This window comes from Haliotis rubra, unplaced genomic scaffold, assembly GCF_003918875.1.
Source record: "Haliotis rubra isolate DU_JTF1 unplaced genomic scaffold, ASM391887v1 Scf231, whole genome shotgun sequence".
NCBI lineage: Eukaryota > Metazoa > Mollusca > Gastropoda > Lepetellida > Haliotidae > Haliotis > Haliotis rubra.
Window position 1 is genome coordinate 840,665 of NW_025766348.1, and position 16,297 is coordinate 856,961.

Genomic DNA, 16,297 nt, shown 5'->3' on the forward strand with positions numbered 1-16,297 from the left:
TGTGCCAATACCATTTGAGTATGTCATTCACTATTTTCAGACAGTAAATAGCAGTTGAATACGTCATTCGCTATGTTTAGACTATGTTTTGGTCATTTAAGCATTGTCTGTCCTGCTAAGAAACAGTGGTCGCTTGACTCGTTTTTCGGTAATGAAAGCAAGAAAAACAATCTCCTGAAGTTTCTAATGATGAGCACTAAAACCAGCTGCAAAATCATGACCTGAGATATGTGCATTCGGGCAAATATAAATCGAACCCCTTTACATTTGGTTGACAAAATTTTCAGAACTCGACATGAACAAGACATCAAGCTTCTAAAGATCACATCACATTCTAAAATTCACGGAATGCAACAGCATTTCAGCACATCTGTCAAAAATGTACAAAATTTTGTACTGATGCTTTTGGATTCAAATATTACACTAAAATTTTAATGACTCCCAAATAATGAAAATGACTCCCAAAAATAAATACTGTGAGTCACCATGACTCCCATTTTTCAAAGCCTGTGTAAAACACTGCAATAGTTGTTTTCCCCTCAATAGCCACCCCTAATTGTTTATAATTCTGTGACTACTACCTCTATTAGATCAGAACCACTCCCTTCCACCTTCCCAACCACCTGTCTTTAGTTGAGACATGTTGGAAAGAAGTGAGGAATTATGTCGTAAATGTTCCCTCTGGATTATGCTTGCCTTTTATCTGTGGGTACCACTGAGACATACAGAATTGGCAATGAAATTGTAAACTAACTAGTGATTATCTTCCCTTGCTCTGACATCACAGTGTGACTGTTTGAAAACCTTCATATTTTGAAGTGATTCAAGTTTTTCCTCAAGTTTTCTTCAAGTATTCAATGATCACCATACTATATATGGGTCAGTGCTATTTCATTGGTCAATCATTCATCATTCATCATATTTACTTGAATTTATGTGATATTTTCTTGTGATCACTGACTCAGGTTTTCCCACCCAAACATCATGTCTCAAAGTGAATGTCTCCAATGTCAAAAGTTTATGCTGAAATTAGTCTCTCATTCATTATGTGCCGCTTGGCATAGGGGCCTGTGTGTACCTTACAAGATCAATGTTTGTTATGTCAGGAACTATAAAGTGAAGATTGGCTAAAAATAGACGCTTCAAGTCCCCCTCTCGCTCTCATCCAATGTCTATAAAATCAGAATCTAAAAGCAAATACAAGTCTGGATCACGTTTGACATCGGACAGGTTAGATCTTGCTGGCTTTACAGCTTTATTCTCGTCACTTAAACAAGATTTAAATGCATCTATGTATCAGTCCCTGCAAGAAATAGTCACGTAAGAAGGAAAAACTCCTAAGTATTCAGAGGCAGCAAGATCAGATATTTGATCCTATGAGCCAATAGTCCGTAAGCCGTTCAAACTCGAAAGACGCCGGCAAGAGCCAATGTCAAGAGTTAATACCCATACAAGGTGCGTTCAAACAGTTCTAAGCCCCACCCAGAAAATGAAACAAATGCAGCTGCATCTGTCAGCCTCAAGCAAATTGGTTTTGCTATGTTCCAGCTTGTTATATCTTGGTTCCATATTATACATAAATGTGTGGTGATGAATATCTTGTTAACCACATTACTCACATATGTGAAATGTTTTATATGATTTTGCTAATGATTCCCTCAAAATACAATGGAAGCTTTTCAAACATTGGACATTGCGAATATAGTTAGACTGACTACCTTTTGAACAACCCTCAAAGGCTGTGGCGGTGCTTTTCTTGGGAAAGCCGATTCTCATCCCGTCTGAAGCTGGTGGCCGGTCCCCACGGTGGGATACGCTACAGGTTTCAAGCGGGTGGGACTGTGTTGACGGGGCCCTGCCGTCAGTCCCTGGGTTTCAACCGCTTGCAGTGAACTCTACTACCAGTAAGGCCGCCAGTACGGCTACCGTTTCCTGCACAGACAGATCGGAGCCACAAGAGCCAGTAAACCACACACGGCTCACACACATGGGATCAACCCTGAGAGAGATAACCGTTACCACGGCAGGTATTGTGAGCACAAGCTATGCTCGCCGTACCTGCCGGAAGGCTACCATGGCCATGGGTAGTCAGTGCGAACAGCCAGCAGGCCTGGATGATCCTTTGTCACAGGCACACATTTACATGGATACCCGCCAATCATTCCGGTTGCACCAGACTTTACTGATTCTGAAGGCCCCTTATTAGGTCTCTCACCCTGAGTTGATTATGACAGAGGGGTTACTTTCTGTGCCGTCAATGACACTACAGCAGAGGATTATATGATGGGTTGAACATTCCCAGAAAAACTGGAGTTTATTCTTGGACTTTATCCTTGAAATATGCCACCTCCATCGGACGAGCCTGACTTTGAGATACCTGTTGAACTCCTCGAATCTTCAGGATGTCTTCCACCGGAATGGACTCCCAGGTTGTCACTTCCCCATTTGTCAGTGGTGAAAACGGCTTTGGACTCTTTCATTACTCAACCATCTAAGTGAAGATCTTTAAATAATCTACCCAAAATAAACACTAAAACAGTTTATGTCATTCATGATCAGACAATACCTGGAAATCTTCCGAAACTAGATAGAGATGTCAATCAACTTGAACTTTGAAGGATGTTTACATCACATGTCACCCGAGATAATTATGGTAGTTAGATCAAGCAACGAGATCTTCCATTGATATCCTATCTTAAGTGAACTGGTTTGCGACTGTCACTATTTGTGGACATTTGGCAGCAGATCACTTAAGACAGCTGGATTCTCTCGGGGCTACTTACTACCATGGGACAATATTCCACCAGTGACATGTCACCCCAGGGGGAACAGGTTTTTTCTATAAGGTCTATGTCTGTCAACATCCTGGTGATAGAACAGCTATTAGAGAAGAGAGCTATAATCGAACTGACCACTCAAGACACATCCAAGGGCTTTTACTCTCCAGTTTTTTCTTGGTACCCAAGAAGGACACAGAAGAGAAGCGCATGATCATAGATCTCAAGATTCTCAACAAGAATCATCTCAGGAAGCCGCCCAGGTTCAAGATGGAGTTGATAGCCAACTTACGCTCTCTAATCCATCGGAATGCTCATTTTGTAAGCCTCAATCTAAAGGATGCTTATCTACATGTACTGATCCACATATGTTCTCAGAAATATCTGCATTTCGCTGTCAATGGTCACAGGTTCCAAGTTTTGAGTACTTCTGTTCGGCATATCGCTGGCACCATGGCTGTTCACATTAATCATGAACCTGATTATGAACTTTGTACATCGCAGACAAGTGGTTATCCACGGTTATCTGGACAACTTCATGGCATGGATGGTGTTCCCCGCTGTGATGTTGCTGGAATATTGCTAAAAGCGGCGTAAAACTAAATTCAGTCAGTCAGTCATGGCATGGAACATACTGACGCAGGTTCTATTAAACAGACAAGATTTATCATTCATGTGTTCACACACCTTGGACTGATAATTCACCCGGACAAGTCCGAATTGACACTGACGCCCAAGATCAAGTTTTTGGGAGCGATCCAAGACGCATACTATATCTATCTTCCATCGGAACGTTGGACAGCTATTCAGGACAGGATATTCCGACTACTCAGTTCCCCTCCAACGTCCATACGCACATGCATTTCACTACTAGGATCGTTAACCTCCATTCAAGAATTCACACTGTGAGGCAGGATCCATCTCCGGGAGTCCTAGGTTTGGTTAAACCAGTACAAGACCTACGATCAAGAGACACTCATAAAATTTCCAGTCACAATCAAGAACGAGATTCTATGGTGCATAATTGGTTACAATATCCTGCCAGGGTCTCCCTTTCCTCCACCTCTCACAGACCTAAATATGTACTTGGATGCATCGACAACAGGCAGGGGTGCGCATATGGAACATCTTCAGATACAGGGCCAATGGAAAGTACCTTAAACATCAACATTCTGGAGATGTTAGCTATAGTCAAAGCACTTTTCCACAGGTCTTCTCCTTCATGGACTCTATGAAGAGCCAGGTCAGAGCACGACACATTCCAGGACAAGTGAATATTCCAGCCGACTCTCTGTCCATACAGGATCGGGTGATTACTACAGAGTGGACTCTACACACCGACGTTTTCAACTTGATAGGAGGAACATGTGAAGTTTATGTCAGTCTAGTACCAGAACCATCAGCTTGGGCAGTTGACGTGATGTCAATATCCTTGGAGAACATGATAGCTAATGCCTTTCCTCCCTTCAAGATGATTCCGCAGGTCTTTGCCAAGATTTTCCAGCACAAATGCATAATCTATCAAATGGCACTAGCTTGGCCAAACAGGGCGTGGTTCACGACACTCCTAGATCTATTGATAGACCGTCAACTATGACACCGAGATATCTGAGATGACGATTTCTTCTTGGCTACAGAAGACCATTGCCCACACTTATCAGAATTGTGACCAGCAGTCAGTCAAATCTCCATCAAGTTTTCTCTCTACCTGAAATAAGAGCCCTAGCCTCATCCTTCGCAGCTTGGAGATCAGTAGGATGCCAGTGGAAATCTTCAAATACTTTTAGCAAGTTCTATCTGAGGGATGTTACCTCTTCAATTGAAGGTCTGAAGAATCTGAGACCTCAACACCTCTCCTCCGCTTGATCCTCCTTTGGGGGGAAAAAGAAGGTGGATGGGCCTCAGGATATTGGCATGGCAGGAACTAGACTGGTAAGTGAGGGATTCACCAGAATATGAAGGGTGAAGCTTAATTCAGAAACTCAGTTACTAAAGGGAATTGGTCACTAATTTAAGTGGAATTATTGTAACCACAACTGTTTATTCCCTCACGACCTTGATCCTTCCCTCGGTGATGGGTTAATCAATCTCTGTTCAAGATTTTCAAACAGTCACGCTGTTATATTACAATCACTAGTCTACATAGGAATACCACTAGGAATAACTAGGACTTAGTTTAAAATTTCATTTCCATTTCTGTATGTCTCAGTGGTACCCACAGATAAAAGGCAAGCATAATCCAGAGGGAACATTTACTAACAATTACTAACAATCCATTTAACTGTTCCTTTTTCCTGCCTCTGCACACGGTTTAGTTGTTAGAAGACAGTGCTGCTGTGGGGACTAGCTATGTATAACTGACATGGAAGAGGAAGTCTTAAACATCTGAAAATCTTGATCTTAGAATTATAACAATGACAACCTGTTTGGATGTTAACATTCATCATATACACCTTTGTTGTAAACCCGTACATTGTGATGTTTGGATGAAGACATCCTCACAGTGAAATTTTGTTCTGATTGTGTGGATGAATGACTAAGGTCACTTAATACTCAGTATATATTATATGTAAACTAAGATATGTTATTTGATATCACACCAAATATGCAAAATCAAGACACTAATTTTAGCTCAACTGACTGAAAGTGAAGTGACATACATCATGTGTCTTATATCAAAAACATCAAATTTGGTCACAACAGAGCACAGTACAAGTGTTAGCTTTTATTTCACATGCTTATTCATACTAATTATGACAACCCAATGTTTTCAAGATGTTCAAGTCCACTTATTATTCATCTTCAGTAAAGGTCCACTAACTTATATAAAGGTCTAGTTTTCACCCTTGCCTACTATTTCAAGCCTACTTTTTCTACTTAAATGTGAGAGGACCATAGCACATATCGATAGTCAAAATTATTTCTGTTATCTAATTGACCAGGTTGCCTACTGTGGTACTCATTTTATGAAGCAACCTAACTGAATAGAGTTGGTTCATCACAAGGACACAACCGATGTTAAATACAGGGTGTTGCCAGAATTGAGCCAAAAAGTAAATTAGAAGTGACAAGTTTGGAAACTAGGCTTTTTTTATAGGCTAGTGACCACTCAACTCTGGAAGATGGTTTTCATCATTTTCAACTAACTGTTTCATATTTGTGAACTGGTCTTCAAAGGTTTTGCAGAACATCTTTCTGTCTTTCCAGAGAGATACACTTTTCCTAAAAGGCTTGAAGAGTTTGGATACAGATTCAATGAAGGTAAAGTGGGAAATTTGCCAGTGGCAGAAAAATGTTTTACAAATTTAAATGAGATAAGATGCTTGTCTTTATCATATATGAGAGATACTATCATTTGCTCAGTGATAACTTTTAATACATGCTGAATGTTGCCCAGTAGTAGTAGAAGGGGGGTTTTGCCGCACATGTGGCTTAGAGGCTTATGAGATGGAATTAAGCATCCCAGCCTCCCTTAAAAACGGTGATGGTCTATCGAGAGGCATCCTTTGATGTGCCTCCAGTCTAGACCCAAATTTCTGAGCATTGAAGTATCAGCCAGCTTGCCAGTGTGATGGTTAGAGTGTTGGACTTGTAATCCAGTGTTTGCAGTTCGAGTCAGGATATCGGCGGAAACTTTTGCAAGTCGAGTCAGCCCTGAGTTGGTGCAGAGGTTTGACTGGTGAGCGTTCAAGGTCTCGGGTCAGGACCGTCATTGCTAAGCCAAACCAAGATGGCGGCCGAGCTTAGCATCGGGGTGTGGACTAGGTTTATCCTGACCGACCCATCTAAATGTAGCCGTAATATTCGGCGACGACTTTATAGAGTGGGTCTGCTATGAATTCCTCGAAGTGGATTAAGGAGTACTGGACATCGCATTCTCGGGTTTCAAAGCTATAATCGATTAACGTATCCATGAGGTGTTGTAACCGTTAGGTGCCCATGAGACCTTAACTATCGTACAGGCTGGTGAATTTCCCTCGACTTATGACTCGACGCAGGGCGGTGTAAATATCGAGGCCACTGACGTCCACCCCGACGCGTCTGAACAACCGTTTCTCGATCAATCTCCACATGTTGATAATGAGATACTTAGACGAATCTTTAATAAGAAGGGGGCAACACTGTGTCGTGAGGGACGATCATCAATTCCTCTCGGACGAATCCCCTACCTGGTCCGTCTAATTAAGATTCGTCGTCTTTGATGTCCACTTCGTCGATTCGGTACGTTTTCATGGACCATACGGGGTCTGTGGCATGACGTTTGTCGCCTCCTTCGAAGTTCACCGGGCTGGTACAGATACCTCACGACGATCCGGTCTGGTATTTTTTTCTCTTGGCCGTGACGTGATGGCGCAGCCGATTTGGTCGTCACAGATTTTCCGTTCAAATGGCTTCAATGGGTCTTTTATCGAGGAGTTGAGTGACTTTGTTGTTGATCGCTTACACCACTCACGGTAAGCGTGCGACCCATTCCGTCGATCGTTTTTCTGAGTTGACCATCTCTTGAGCATACTGATGTCCGAAAAAAGGCTTGGCTAAAGTCCTGTTGAATCTTTCGATGATGGCTTGGCTTCAGTGAGCTCCGGCCATGCTTCGTCTAAGCTGGACTTTATGCTTCGATAACAGCTGTGACACGGCTCCCATGAACTCGCGTCCGGGATCCACTTGTAATTCGGTCGGCCAGGTCAAGCGACTGCGTTTGTAGATACGTTCTAAGGCCTTAGCGACTTGACTCGAATCTTTGGTTGTTAACGGTTCCACTTCCTTGTAGTGACTTGCAACGTCCACAACAGTCAGGGCGTACTTGTACGTTTTGTTTCTCACCCTGTCGTGCGGGAGAAACAGGAGGTCGGCTTGATGGGTACGATAAGGTATGGAAATATCAAACTTTCTTCTCGGGATGTATCTGGGAGCCAGCAGGTACACTTGCCAGATGGCTTGTTTTTTAAGCCAAGCTTTGGCGGTATCCTCGGAGATGCGAGCGGCTTTGGCTAGCTTCGGGATGGAAACTCCCAACGCACCGAGGCCTACTGTTGGTATCCATAGCTATAAGTGTGGATGCCATTGTTCGCAATCCATCATTTGGTATCCATGGGCGACAGTGAGGTCTTGTTGAGAGTGATGCCGTAGATGTTGTGTTTGTCGCTTCTCAACGCGTTCATGGGGTGTTTGAACGTGCTTTTATCAAAGAGAGCCTGTTTGAAGAGGGTGTGTTGGATGTGTCGTTTCACCACGTATTTCTTCACCCCTTTCGCCTTTCAGATTTCGTCGTGATTGGCTTTTTGAATGGAATACATTTTAGGTCTCAACCTGACGTACTCGGCGATGGGTGTGCCGGCGCATTCGTCCATCTTGCCAAGGACCTTTGTATTGGTCGTGCTGTGTAGGGCGTGGTCTGGGGGGTAATCGCTGGTGTCGTACAGGTGCAGGTGTTTCGCCATGTCCTCGTACACGTCCTTGGTGCGTATATTCAACAAGAAGGTATCGGTGTCGGTGTACAGCAGGTTGCACCGATCGCCGTACTGTTGTTTGAGTTGGTTGTAATAAAAGTCGTACACCAAATGTTTGGACAGGTCGAGGATGCTCATCCCCACATAGACGGGTTGGTTGAGCTTGATGTGGCTTTTGTTCATGTGCAGCGCTGCCAAGTCGTTATCGAATAGCTTGCTTCGGTGTAAGGTCGGGCTGGCTATGAGTTACCTGAGTTTTCTTCCTCGTGAGATCGCACGAGTTTTACGTTGACGCGTTTTCTCAAGTTTTCCATGGTTTTACCGAACACCGAATTGTTCATGAGTTTGTAGAGGTTTTTCTCGAAGTTGCTGGTGGCCTGTTTTCGCAGCTCAGTGTTCAACCTGAATGTAAGGTTCCATCCAGGGACTTTGATCTAATTGCAGCACCCGATGTATTTTGATCAGCTTCATGCCCAGTGACAGTGCTGATTCCGATAGTGCACCACGTACTTGGTATTGTGCATCAAGTTCAGAACGCGTTTTTCCACGTTGGCCAGCTTATTTTTCCCAAGCAACGTTAGTTGGTAGTCCGACATCCAGTCTCGGTTCACCGCCAACCGTTCGGGAGCCAGCGGATAGCTATTGTGAGCAGCTAGGAGTTCCACGGGATAGTCCAAGTCCACTTCGAGGATGTAGCCTTTGTTCGAACCCGGCGCATTGCTCATCGATCTCGTCGTTGTCCAACCATTCGAACCCCCCGGTGGATTGAGACTGACTCATGGCCCAGCCGTACAGGTTGTTGGCATACAAGAGGTGGTTGGTGGGCTTGCTCGAGTCGTAGCTTTCCACGTATTGGTTGTTGGCTTTCTCGTACCGTTTGGAGACCATGGAAATCCCACCACGCATCCCTTTCTCAACGAACAGGTGCATGTCATAATCCATGAGCAATTCAAGTTTAACTCTGGTTTTCTTCAGCAGCGCATCCCACGAGAGACCAGGGCTGGTGTAGTGCCAGGCAGGGTCGAGTTGATACTGTTTCAAACACGTCGTTCTGAACATCTCCAACAAGTCGGCCAGCAGCAGGACATACGTTTTCAAGTAGAGGTCGTGATAATCGACCAGATTCTTGCAAACGAGTTTCTCCCACACATTCTGGGCATGGTCATAATTGTCCTTGGAGATGGTGGAGTCGGTTAAGCCGCTGTTAAAGCGGTCGATGGGGGGTAATCGTGGCTCGTCGAACTTGGGCCAGTCGTCCATGTACTCGTACGGGTACACGCCTTTCTGTAGCAGCAGAGGTCAAGTCGCCGCATCGGTGTATCGATCGGTAATGGCGAAGGTATCGTTGGCTTTGACCAAACTATCGAGCAATGACAGGAGAAACTGAGCACTATCGATAAATCTCAGATGGTTGAGTGAGAACGAAATGTAATTTTCCATGTTCTTGGGGATGCATTTGATATTGCCCTCAATGTGCGAGATGGCTTGCATGATGAAGTGAGCATCGTACCCTCTCAAAAACCACGGGGATGGGGAGGGTTTGGGTATCGATTCTAAGCTGGAGGTTGCACGCGTTATGGGCGGCACCTCGGTATCGACCGGTGATGTGGCAATGATCTCTCACGACAACCCCGTTCAGGGGTTGGTCACACACGTAGCAACGCTGAGACTTTTCTTGAGCGAATTTATCCTCTGGCGTCATATCCATGAGGGCAGGGTCCGACAAAGCTTCCCTGATGTTTCTCTCTTCGCGTTGTAAGAACGTGAGAAACGTTTCAGCCACGTCCGGACCTCGGTTGATCACGGAACGCTCGTCAGCTTCGTCACATCGAATCCACCACGCACCGAACCCACAGGTTTGATGTTCTTGTGTTTTGTAACGCGAAAACCGCGATTCATGTCGGGTGGCAATGTGTCGCGTCGACCCGTTTGATGAGCGCTTCGAAGTCGGCGTAAATGACGTAAGGCACGGGCATTTGATGTTACGATTTATGAACATTAAGATGTTTTGATGTTCTCGAGGCATGTCGATTCGGACAGCCGTCTCTCCAACACCTCAGCAATCCTCCCAGTGCGCTTCCAGCAGGTCTTCTCGACTGTACCCGTGCAGGCATCCTTCCTAAAAATGTTTCTTTTCCTTGTGGTTCGATTGATCGTACAACAGTCGCCTTTTTCGACGAGAAATAAATTGATTCTGCGCACATCATCGGGCCTGGAGCTGATTCGGTGCACGATCGTCGTATTTCCTTCGTGGCCAAAGACGTTGATGGCTAAATGGTTTTGTTTTTCGACCTTCGTCATTTGAGAGATGGGTGTGGGTGCGTCTATACCATCCAAGTTCAGCCCATCGTCTGCGGGATAGCTCAAAGGTCTGTTCACCACTTTAGAATCGGCGGGGAATAAGGCAGATCTCAGCGCCCATCTTAAGCAGGGATCGTCGCTGTTTTTAACGTTCGCGATGGCTTTTTCATTCTTGTAATGCGGAGGCAAGTCTAGGTACGATATGCCTCTGAACGGTAGGTAGTTCGCTATGTCCAAATAGATGGTGTTGATACTTCCCACCATCCACCCGGAGTCCCTGTGCATCCACCATTCCAACGATTTTGGAGGGTCGAAGGGATCGAGTCAGATTAAAGTACGACTCGATGGACTCGGTACTGACATCTGTCTGCTGTTTGTTGAGCGACATGTGGATGGTCAACTGGTATTTGATACTTTTTCAATCATCCAACTCTTCTTCGACTTCGTTGGCGATCAGAGGTTTGACGCTGTTGACGTCCATGTTAGACTGTACGGTCATTTTCCAGCTTCCCAGATACTTACCCAAGTCATGGTCAGTCGGCACGAATCTCAACTCAGCCGGCTCAGTGTCTTCCAACAAGGTGAGCAGTTGGGCTTTCCTCATGCGAGAATAACCCTTCAATCCCCGTTCTCTAGCTCGGAGTTTTCGCACGATAGGGGACTTGACATATTTCATGTCGAGCAAGGTGAGCAGTTGGGGTTTCCTCATGTGAGAATAACCCACCAATCCACGACTTTTAGCGAGAGCCTTGAGTACGCCGACGGTCGTCATGATTGCTATATCCACATGCAAAGTCAAATGTCTAATTGATTGCTATATCCACATACAAAGTCAAATGTCTAATTGATTGCTATATCCACATACAAAGTCAAATGTCTAATTGATTGCTATATCCACATGCAAAGTCAAATGTCTAATTGATTGCTATATCCACATACAAAGTCAAATGTCTAATTGGTTGTTTTTTCAAAGGGAGAAAACTCCATCAGCCTTCTCTTTTGAAAATGAAGCGCACATAAAATATTTTTTTTATATTTCTATTCTGAGGTGTTTGTTACGTTTGTTGAGATAATCTTTTTTCTTCTTATAAATCAGTTGGTTTCGGACCACGTCTGCTCTGTGGGTTTTACATAAACCATAATGGCATTTCACTCCGATACCACATGCCGAGCATGTGTAATTCACGAAACCTTTTCGGATGGACATCATGTGTATGCCACAGTACTCCTCGGTCCTGCATTTCTTCCAGCAAGTCTCGGCTTTTCCCAGAAGCATGTATTGACAACGATACGGAGCAGGTCCAAGTACGAACTCGATCATAAAGGGATACTGCGAGTGAAGGATGCTCCGGGCATCGATCTCATGCACTCCCGTATGAGCAAACCTCTCGCTTTGTCCACACTGGCCAGTCGCCAGAGTGCCGACTTTATCCACGACAAATTAAATATAACCAGCTATCAACAAAAAATAAGCGGGAAGTTCGACAAAGCTTTACAAGAAGCGAATGCAGAGCTCGATGCCTTGGCGGGTGCAGTCGGTTGAGATGATTTGAGAGACGTACCACAACGTGCTCAAGACGCATTGAATGACGTCGAAAAACTATTGGTCACGTACCGGAATAAAAGCTTGCCTGGGTTCGAATTTACCTTTCGGGAACTGCGAGGGCTGGACAAGGCCATGCAAACCATCTGCGGTCGCTCGTGGACAACATAGCCAAACTGGACGCGTTTGATGAGCATATCGCTCGTGAAAAAAACAAACTTGACGAAGCGGAGTTCAGCCGACGTCGGATCGCGGAAAGATTGCGCAACTTGGAATGGGGAAGATCGACCAGATTGGAAGTGGCGTCCTTCTTCAGAGACGAGCTTCAATCCCAGATCAGCCGTGTGCGCAAAACCATCGACCAAGTGTTGAACGAGGACACCACATTGACCGACAGGATCCAAACGTTGTTCAGGGAACAAGGGATCACCATCGCCAGCGTTCTGACGACTTTGGGCTTCATCGTATCGATCTTAGCGCTGACGGGCGGTACAACACCGACACCACCACCACCACCCAAAAAAGGTGGCGATGTCAGAGACTGGATAAAAAAACAGTTGCAATTGCTCGGGGAAGCCCTGGCGAGACTGGCCGGCAAAGCCACGGAAGCCCTGCCAGGCATCTTGGGCATCATCGTGTCCTGGTTGCTGGGCTTCTTGTCAAAAACGGTCATGTGGCTTGGCCAGAACCTGTGGGCGGTCGTCATCGGCATGGCCAGCCTTGTGTACGTCACCGCTAAAGAATTTTTAACCAAATGAGGCACACCCAGACCGCGATCCTGCCGACCACAAGCGCCGTTTTGCGATCGAGGTTTTGCTGATGTTCGACCTCCTCGCGTGGTGATAGGCATGGTGGTGATGGTTGAACGCTGGGCTCTGGTGCTGGTGGCGGCATCACGATCCCTGTTTCGCCGGTATGCGTGGGTGGTGGGACTCGACTCGCGTTTACATCAGGATTGATGCCCAACTTTTGATTGGCGGTCACGATGATGATTTCGTTGTTGTAGCCCACCACTTTGTGGATCCTCAGCCGCATGTCGCTCGGAGCCATGTACAGTCCCACGCCAAACACTTAGTCGACTTTCGACCGGGCGTATTCCAACATGTCCTGGTAACGCCGGATGGCACTCGGTAAATCCACCGGTCTGGCGATGGCGTCCTCGATGTTCAACACTAACTGGTCCCTTGACCCACGATGCCGGAACACGTTTGCGACTGCACGGCCAGCAGCGCCCACACGTACGTTCGAATCGAATCGTTCAACCGTAAGGTTCCTGCGCGAGTGAACCCTTTCGACGTGTCCAGGATAATTGTTTCCAATCGTCTGCAGGTCCCAGCTCAAACCTCCAAACGTGATAATCCTTGCTGTCATCAAAAGCCATGAGATCATCTCTACCCTCGTTACTCGTGACGTAAGCATTCGCATACGTTTACCAACCCATTCTTTCAACCTCTTGCTGGCTTCTACGAGGGGCATGTTGTGAACGATAGGAATACCCAAGCCGTGATTCACGCCTGGCAAACGCCAATCTGTGTTTGGATCGAGTTCGAAATCGTCGCAAATCCGTTCGTAAGCCCGTGGAAATAGAACCCACCAGACGGCGAAATTGAATTGATTCTGCCAGAATTGCATTGGGTTGTGAAACCATGTGTGGGCTGCCTTGACGTTAGTGGCCGAAAGCCTATACTTTTCAAATACATCGACAAATCGAGCTCAAAAGTGGGAACCCTCTTTTGCATCCACAACGATTTTCATGTGCGTGAGATCGCTAGCACTTAAATCACTCCCGGCTGGTACTTGGGTGTAGCCATATTGAAATTATAACACAGTGTCTTGTATATGTGTAACATGTACGTCACGCTCCCGGGAATCACGAACGGCAAGCCCCTTTTACTGCTGCATGTGATCGATAACACGTCGGGGGACCTCAAAGTCGCGATCTCACCTACTACCCGCAATAGACGAACATCAGTCAACGTCAAGGGAACAACAAACTATTCATCAATGGCAATTGCCATGAGTTGTCTGATGGTTATTACAGCGTGTGCATGCTCAACGACGAAATATTCAAACCCATGGGAGCCAGCCTCAAACTCAACGAGTCGAATGATACGCTGACGTTCACGAATGGGGAAAAACCCATCCGATTCGGTAGGTCCTTGTCGAGAATGCTCGGGTTTCCGTCGAACAACGTACAACCCCGAGACACCGTCATGGGTTCGAAATTACCGGTAGACCACGAGGTGTTCGTTCATCTCGATCGGGTAAGGACGACAGACAACATTCAAGGCGACCGTCCTTCCACGCTGCTGAGATCCATGCCGGTGAAAACTGAAAAGTGCAACGACGGCAGAACGGAATCGTTTTCGACCTTACAGTACAGAAAGTTAAAGCCCGGAAACATCACGGAACTCAAACTATCCGTTTTAGATATAAGACATAAACCCATACATATCGGCTATCTAAGCGCCACACTCAACATTAAACAATGATGACTCAAGCTTCGGGTCCCGTACGATCATGCGAATTAGAAAATGCCCTACCGCAGAGATCTACGACCTCGCACGCGGGGACACGCGCGGCTTCGACGACCCCGGGGAAGAAGGCAAAATGTACTGTTTAGAATTAAGAAACAACAGTTACAAGCGAGTGGAAGTCCGCGGTGGTGGTGGTAACCTAGGAGATTTAGACGATGTCGTAAGCAGAGGGCTCAGGAAAAACACCCAGTACAATCTCGTCCTCAACGACAATAACAAATGGATGATGGTCCCGGCATTCGAGGGCAATCTAGGCGATTTCGAGGTCTCTTAAAAAACACATTGTACCAGTTCGTCCTAACCGATGATAACCAATGGACGTTGATCTCCTCCCAAATCGACTGGCTACTCGATATCACCCTCGTTTCTCCCTACGTGTTTGTGGAGTCGAGGGATCATTATTTAATGAAAGTCCTCAATAAAGGGATTCTCATCGCAGCTTACGTCCCCTCGCAACGAAGGAGTGTGATCATGAGCCTCATCCCGAATAAAGCGGGTCATTTGGTAGCGAGTCGACCGGATAGTTGAAATACGAGCTAACAGTTGGTGCTTGAATTCGAAGACACGTTCGATTTCACACAAGGTATTCCAAACAATTCTACGCTTTATATCAATGTCTTTCTCGGGGAGGCATCACCCGACCGAGATGTTGAAATTATAACGGGACTAAACCTCCGTTGGCTTAGACAACATCAAAATCACGTTTGCTCGATTTACATACAGAAAAACGTCAACGCTTATGCGAGTCTCGAAGGAGTTACAATTAACAATTAAAATCGTGCTCATGAAGATTTTTCTACCTCCAAAAATCCATCTCATCAGCTTAAAGTTTACACACGAGAAATTGTCGGAGAATCAATTGAAGACTCTTCCATAATACAAGCATAACCATGGGCGATGTGTCAACCCCGAATCAAAGTTTCACCATGCATTATCCGATCTCGGGAGACGAACCCGGGACGGAAGACGCCTTGTACATATCGCACTTACAAAACAAAGTGTACCAACGACGAGAAGTCATCGTCGAATTGAACTGGATCATCAATATCATCCTGACCTACCCCTATCTCGTCATGGATCAGGATGGTGATGTCATCGAACTGAAAAAAAATAATGGGGCTCTACTGGATGGTTTTAGTCCATTCAACAAAAAGACGGTGTACGTATCAACGTTATCAGATCAAACGGGTAATATGTTTATCACCCGTCCGGAACCCGAATATAAACTGATGCGATTGAAAAAAAATCATAATTGTGTAATCCCAGAAGCATGGATCAGAGCGATACAAGGTTCTACAGTTATTATTGAAGTTTATCTAAGAGATGACCCCGCAAAAGATGTACCAATTCTAAATGGGTTAAAAATATGCTGGTATGATCGCCATCATTATAAACGTTGTCATATTTATATACAACCACGAAGAGCCTCCACCACAAGCCTCTGAGCACATGCACCTCATCAGCTTAAAGTACATTCATCAAATATTGACGGCAGATCAATTGAAGCTTATTTCCTAAACTTGTAATATACTCAAGATGGTATTGTATCTGGCCGAGGACGAAGTGGCTCAAACGCTCAAAGCCGTGGATGGATTTCATTTGTGACAGATCGGTGAAATCAAACGCCAATTGGAATGAGAACATGACGCGCGGCTAAGATTGCACAAAAAATACCATCCGAGCCGTCAA

At 45.4% G+C, this 16,297-nt stretch overlaps 1 protein-coding gene and 1 long non-coding RNA gene across 6 annotated transcripts in view; one reads left to right on the top strand and one right to left on the bottom strand.

The window, feature by feature from the left end:
* Positions 1–16,297, top strand: part of LOC124278112 — a 228,659-nt gene that overhangs the window by 87,599 nt on the left and 124,763 nt on the right. For all 5 annotated transcript variants that reach the window (XM_046713860.1, XM_046713859.1, XM_046713861.1 and 2 more), the window contains one exon: positions 5,985–6,038. In XM_046713860.1, coding sequence (XP_046569816.1) covers positions 5,985–6,038 — 54 coding nt within the window. The remainder of the gene's footprint in view (positions 1–5,984; positions 6,039–16,297) is intronic.
* Positions 1–16,297, bottom strand: part of LOC124278115 — a 133,841-nt gene that overhangs the window by 79,713 nt on the left and 37,831 nt on the right. The window lies entirely within an intron of this gene.